At 38.4% G+C, this 7,337-nt stretch overlaps 1 protein-coding gene across 1 annotated transcript in view; it reads right to left on the bottom strand.

Annotated features, from left to right (window-relative positions):
- Positions 1-290: 290 nt before the first annotated feature.
- Positions 291-7,337, bottom strand: part of GALNT10 (polypeptide N-acetylgalactosaminyltransferase 10) — a 32,069-nt gene continuing 25,022 nt past the window's right edge. The window contains exons 8-12 of the mRNA XM_081901041.1: positions 6,491-6,598; positions 4,969-5,190; positions 3,529-3,645; positions 1,651-1,800; positions 291-556 (exon numbers count right to left, since the gene is read on the bottom strand). Of these exons, the coding sequence (XP_081757167.1) occupies positions 389-556; positions 1,651-1,800; positions 3,529-3,645; positions 4,969-5,190; positions 6,491-6,598 (765 nt within the window). The 3' untranslated portion in view covers positions 291-388. The remainder of the gene's footprint in view (positions 557-1,650; positions 1,801-3,528; positions 3,646-4,968; positions 5,191-6,490; positions 6,599-7,337) is intronic.

The raw sequence follows: 7,337 nt of genomic DNA, 5'->3' as shown, positions 1-7,337 counted from the left end.
ATGCATTATCATAACACTAATCCTTGGCTGCTGTATGGATGTGGGTTTGGCTTTGAGACAATGTGGTGCAGAATTCATGACAGTTGCACATTACCCTTATGAAAAATACGCGGGCTTAGATGTGACCTTAATAGCTGAAAAACTAGAAGATTATGAAAGGATGCGGTCCTGCATTAGAGAACTAGGTTTCAATCTGTGGTGTAATTATAGCAATATAGATTTCTAGACTTCTTGTTAATGGGATGCAGCATCATCAAAGTAAAGACTGGCCTGATAGTCACACCCTCTCCTGAGATTTTCCCTTTTATTGTTTTTAAAAAATTCTTTTAAAAAATTTGTCATCTCCCCTGTAAAAATTATAGCTGTAATATATACATATAGATAGTCTTTAAAGATCAAGATTCTTGTTAAAGTTTTCCAAGACTGTTGAATTTGTGTGTTCAAATATCCACTGCTGTGTTGGAGAGGAAGGATTGCACGTGCTCATGAAGATTTTTCGGTCACTCTCACTACAGTCCATGCAGCTGCCACTTACTGGGTGGTAAAGAGTCTTGTCCTAAGGATGAAAATTAGAAATCAGTTTGCTGGACTTGAATATATGCCACAGATTTCAGAAAGCAGCTTAAAAGAAAAATGTATCTGTCATTTTATTACTTATCATCTAACAGCAGCTCTTCTTTAGAAGTAGCATTTCTCCACATTTATCGTACATTGCTTTAGCTAAGCACTTTCAAACAAATTAAATAAATAAATATATATATCTTCACAATTGAAATAAAAAATGAGTACTGATAAAGAAAATCACTCTTCCCTTATTCAAATCCAACAGGTTATCCACTAGACCTCACTTGGAATAGTGTTTCTCGCAAGCATATTGTTAACTTATTTTCCTTGTCTTCAACTCTTGCTTGTATCCCAATCTTTCTGAAGCAGGAACTGGAATGTCTGGGCTACACCTCACTGAACTTCAATACTTCTTCATGTGGCTTAAGAATGCTAGAACTGGGTTCACTGATATTATGAAGCAGGGGTCAATGATGAGATCTGAACCCTGAGATTCCTTGTGAAGATGTCTTGCCCTCATGACAACAGTTTACCCAAGCCTGCCTTACGATTCCTTATTTTGTATCGTGGAAATTTGTACTTTATAGATACTGCATTTATCATTGCTTTTGAGTATTTCTGCCATCCATGAATATAATCCCAGGTCTTTGTTCCTTTTTTAAAAAAGGATAAACTTTTCAAAGCCTATGGCCCATCAGTTGTTGTTGTTGTTGGACTCTAATTCCCATCAGCCCCAGCTAGTTTGGCTAAGGGGAGTTTGGTGAGGGGAGTTTAAGTCCAATATCTGAAGCCCCCCCTGCTCCCAAGTAGAAGAGCAGTATATGAGTGGCATGATAGGAAAAGTTCCTATCATGGAACAGTTGAATGCCACTTTATATGGTACACTTACAACAAGCAGGTTTATTTGCTATCTCTGGTAGAGATGTTACTATGCCCTATTGTTCTTTTAATAAAAAGGGGATTTTACATAACATGTTGTCCCAAACACAGGGACAAAATATTACAATATGAATATTTTTCAAGATATTACAGGTAACCATAATGCAGAAGTAATGGTTTCCACATTCTGAGTAATAACACACTCACTTTCCTGTATTTCCATAGCTGATTCCCCTTCATTCCATGACAGTCATAGAGAGTCACTGGGCTGTTGTGGGAAACAGCATCAAAACAGAATTTCTTTGTGTGCTGGGGGTCTCCTGGACGGATGTCCTCTCGCCAGCTAAATGTGAACACCTGCTGGGACAAACATCAAACTCTCAGAATAAACGATGAGGACAAAAATCCAGACTTCTTGGTTATATGCACCCCTGCCCTTCAGTACTACTCAATGTGAAGAACAACTTCCCTCTCCTTAGGACAGGGCAAGAAATACAGAAATAGAATTGTGGCATTGTTAAGAAACACAAACACTGAAAAGGAGCTCTACAATGGCAGTTGTGTTTAAATTGGAAGCCTACAAATGACGCCCCCCCCCCCATGAGCCATCTAATACCAGTTGCCCTGTGGAAAAGAACATCAGTTGCTCAAATGAAGCAGATTGATTTTGTTTTTTTTTTAAGTGAGTGGCTCTTGAAGTATCTATTGCATGTTTATAAATATTGTGAGCCACTTTGAAGACTGTAGTTAAAAAACAGGATATAAATATACTAAATAAATAAATAGATATAAGGGAAGAAAAGAAATGGAACTAATATAGGGTGCTTTTTAAATTTTATTCAGACCAAGTGAATAAAATGAACCTAACTTAATCAAGCTTATTAATTTCCATGAGTCTACTCTGGAGCAAAACCTAGCTGACCATAACCAACAATCTGTCACAGTAATTTCCCTTAGTTGAAACCGACTAGCACTGAAAGATTTAACAACAGGACTACAGCAAGAACAGTTCTACAAAATGTGTGGTTATTGGAGCTCTATAGGCTTGTATTCTTTTGGAGGACAGCAGGAATATCTCTGGAGTTGAAGTATCACCACACCAGTTCAGTAATGAGAAGACATGGAAGCAACTGCTTCATGCTGCTACTGTTAGTACTAATAATAATAAAAAAAGGAAATCTCTTTATGGAAGAATTAGACCAAAAATATATTTCAACATCCACATTAATTTTTACAACTCAACATAAATTGCATATAAAACTCATGCAGGCCTTTTGGATTTACCATATTTTTCTGTGTATAACACGTCTCCTATTTTTTGGGACTCCAAATAAAGAAATCCTCCATATGCAATATCAGTGTATAGATGACCCCCCCCCCAATTTTAAACTTGAAAAAATAGGGGAAAATATAGTCTTATACACAGAAAAATATGGTAGTTTCAAAATCAGTTGGTTTAATTTTTCATTTCCAGGCAACTGAAATGGTAGCCAGCAACTTCTCATTTTACATATTATGTTAGAATAAAGCTGTCACTTCTAGCATCTTATACATTAAGAAATGAAAATATTCAGTGAAAATATTCCCTAACCAGTTTAATCTCTCATTAGCATCCACTGGAGTATTAATTATACCTCCTGCGACACTAAGTGGTCACTGGATATAGTAGCAGATTCATTAATATGGTGTTTCAGAAGACACTTAGAAATGATGTCAGTGCACAGTACAGTTGCATGACTAGTGTCTTATTAACCTTTTTCTGTCTGCCTCCTCTCTAGTCACCTCAGGATTTGATTCCAGATAATACTGGTTTTCTGCCACAGCACTCATGCAAATAATTTAAAGTACTCATCTCCTGCACCCCAGGTGTGTTTACATACCAAGGCCTTCAGCTTGATAATTAGCATCTGTGTACTATTTAGACCAGCAGATTATATTCTACTCCCCTAGCAAACCCCCCTTAGTCTTACATTAGTGAAGCTATTGTGGTATTTCGGTAATACATACTTTGCATAAAGTAGTTCTTTCTAAAACTGCTGGTGGAAACACTAAGAATGAGATAATTATAAAAAAGAATGCAAATACCTGCACACTGTTCCAGGCAGCTTCTCCTCTGCCTTTCACACAGGCTTCAACCCGCAGCGGGGAACCAAGGGCTCCATGTTTGGTATCTGCACAGAGGCCGGTTCCTACATTACGGACCTGAAAGATTAAGTTGCTGATTAGCTTTGCATCTAACTTCTTGACATAGTGACAGTCAAGGAAACTGAAGTACAGGTAAAAGGAAAAGGTAAAGGACCCCTGGATGGTTAAGTCCAGTCAAAGGCAACTATGGGATGTGGCACTCATCTCGCTTCAGGCTGAATGAGCCAATGTTTGTCCACAGACAGCTTTTCGAGTCATGTGGTCAGCATGACTAAACCACTTCTGGTGCAACGGAACACCGTGATGGAAGCCAGAGTGCATCAAAACACCGTTTACCTTCCCACTGCAACGGTACCTATTTATCTTCTTGCACTGGTGTGCTTTTGAACTGCTGGGTTGGTCCCCTGCTTACACAGTGGCTACATTCTGAGGCACCGCGCGTGTCACTGAAATAGGGTATAATAGAAATGCACTGAAAAAGCCTGCAAATACCCCATTCTGCCCTTTTAGTGACATTTCAGTAATGTCTTTATGATGTTTCCAGGTGGGCTTGGTGCGATGTGCATATACATCGTCACACACATATTAAATGTGCGTAAACAGAGGGCTGAAATACAGGCAGCCCCCATGCTATCCCATAGCAAACGCTGTCATAAATGCAAAGACACAATACAATATGATTTCTATATATGTATGTGTGTGGATGTGACAAGAATTCTCAAGAACTGAGAAGCCAAGAAAAGGGATCTAGAACAATCTGCTCTGTGTCTCAAAGTAAAAAAGCAGCCTGTTGAATACACATCTGAGCTTGAGAGCCATTTAACAAGTGGCTTCAGTGGAGAATTGTGAAGGCAGTGATATTAAAAAAGAAATGATCAAAGCCTTGGATTTACTACCCATTCTTAGGTCAGGGTTAAACCTGATAATGGGCTGTCAGAGTAAGTAAATCTTAAGGAGCAAACATACCCCAGAAGTTCAGTGTGTACTGTTTTCAATAGTTTTAGTAAAGTTAGTCTTTCTGCTAATGGATTCTGAAGTGTATTGAAAACAACTTTTTCTAGCCATATTCATATACATTCACTAAATTCCTGCATGACAGGAATATGGAAACTGGTGTTGTTAGATCACACCTCCCATCATACATGACGATTGGGCTCTGTTTGCTGGCTCTTATGGGAGTTGGAAGTCCAACAACTTTGGGAAGGCCTCAGGTTTCCCATCCCTTCTGTAAAGTTCTGCACCAGCAAGTATGTACAGAAGTAAATATGCACAACAATTTCACTTAAAGATGGACTGGAAATCCTGTGGTTTGATCTGCAACCATACACCATGGCATGGCTGGGACTTCTTGATACAGCTGAATTTCTTGAATAAACCAACCTCTCCCCAGGCAGCTGCTGGAGGCTCCACTGGTGGATAGAACTTTTGCAAGTCCCAAGCAACTTCATTCATGAACCACTTGAAACTCTTGCAGTTGAGATTACTGCGAAGTTCTTTCTGAGCAGTCACATCTCCTGCAGACAGATGCCGATATTCAGGTCTCCTCTGGTAAATGTACTCTGCATATTCATCCATCCACACCTCAGCAACACGCTTCAGGTTCTACATAGGTGACAATATATTTGAAATGAAGAATTGAAAAAAAGCATATCCATAAATTTGAATTATACAGGATTCACATACGAGAGATTAATTAGCAGTCTTACATGGAGGCACGTATAAAGGGCTTTATGGACTTCAAAATACTACATTAATAAGTCCAAACCCAAGCAGATGGTACAGTAAGACGACTGCTCTTCCAAGGAGTCAGACAACCAGAACATTCTATAAAGGCTGAATTAAACTGGGCCCTGAGCATCTACTGTATTTCATCAAAAAGAACTTTAAAAGTAATTGTGTTCTTTAGGTATTTAGTTGTGACTGAGGGAGAGAGAAGTCTTTTCAGTCATGTTTCTTCTTCTTGTTACTGTCTTTTCCCACCAGAGGGAGTATCTACCCTTCTTTAAAATACATACCTCTGAATACCAAATAAAAGCACTTGTCTTTGCATATGAAAATTCACCAATGTGAGAGGACAAATTCACTCATGTGAGAGGACAAACTGTTAATTTCTGGGTAGTAACACTGAGGATCCTCATGTGTACATATTTTGAATTATCCTGAAGAATATATTAATGTGAATCAACCTGATTTCAGATGTCCTGCCAGTTTAAAGGAATCTTCCTATTACTGACACATTTGCCCTTCACTGGGGGGATGATGTTTGTCATGCTAATGGGTTTTTAATATAAAGAAAGCTAAAGATAAAGGATAATATCAAAATGTGGCAGCCAGCTCAACCAACAGCCATTGTTATATGTAGCCTTGTTCAGTTCTTAATCTAGTGCAGCAACCTAATCCAATGAGTATCTCACAACAGGAACAAAGGAAACTACCTTATACCGACTCAAAGTACTGATCTATCTAGCTCAGTATTGTCTACAATGACTGGCAACTGGTTACTAGGGTTTCAGACAGGGAGTTTTTCCCAGCTCTAGCTGGAGGTGCCAGGGACCTTCTGTATGAAAAGCAGATGCTCTACCAGAGAGCTGTGGCCCTTCCCCCAGAATATTTACCTATTTCTCTTTGGTTTTGAAATAGGGACCTTCAGTGTATTAGGCAAATGTGACAACCTCTACACTACAGAAACCACTTGTTAAAGATATAGCGCAACCCTTAGAGCAACTATTTTTATGGTTTGTGAGAGTTCAGCTTGTGTGTTCTCATTTGCTTGCAAAACAATGTCAACTCCCAAACTTCTTGCACTAATGTTAAAAAATGCATCTCACCCACTATCTTTTTAGAAGATTGCATCTTGACTGAATGCAAGGAACAAAGAAAATTTAGCAAGACAGGCTCTTACTCTTGCCAAGCTGACTCCTGAAGGAACCTTGTAAGGAACATATTTTCTGTAGATATGACCAACACGGGAACAAGGAATATCTTCCATACGACCCCCACACATCCATACCTGTCAGATGCCAGAGAGAGTAAGCACAGATCAGAATTTTCTGAATATGATGGAAATCAAAGCTTTTTCAAAGTCATATCAAGTAGTAAGTTTGTTACCTTAGTAAGCTATTTTTAAAACATCATAAATGCATTCAGACCTCATGTTATTCAAGCTTTTAAAGTTGTGCATCTTTGAAACTATGTCACCACTGTGACATATAAATACCACCAGATCCAACACCAAGAAATGAACCTAGCATGAATCAAAAGCAGTATGTAGCTTAGGTAGTTCAAAGAATTCTGAAAGTTAATGCACAAGTAAACACATGACTACTAAAGTTGAATACTTTTGTAGATTCTTATGTAGTGTTATTATGAAACAATCTCAGAGTTATCTGGAGATAGTTAAAGATTTTAGGTCAGACATCAACACCTTACTTGCTATTTTGTAACTCTCCTACAGTGCCAACATGCCCTTCCACTGCTGCTTTTGCAGAAATACATCTGCTGATGTATTCCTGAAATTAGCAAAAGTGCATAACTATTTTTTAAAAATGGAGCATCAATTAACTAAATGCTACTTGCAGAATTATGGCTCTATTTATGTCCAAGTAAGGTCACGAAGAGTCGGACACGACTAATAGACTAAACAACAACAACAACAAAGGTCAACAAAATTATTTTCTCCTCAAGAAGCATTGAATCTGTGCCAACATTCTCTAGGAACTTTCCTTGATACCTAGATTAAATATGGATAT

This window comes from Podarcis melisellensis (genome assembly GCF_964234715.1).
Source record: "Podarcis melisellensis genome assembly, chromosome: 2".
NCBI lineage: Eukaryota > Metazoa > Chordata > Lepidosauria > Squamata > Lacertidae > Podarcis > Podarcis melisellensis.
The sequence above is the reverse complement of the archived record's forward strand: the minus strand, read 5'-3'. Positions and strand labels throughout refer to the sequence as shown.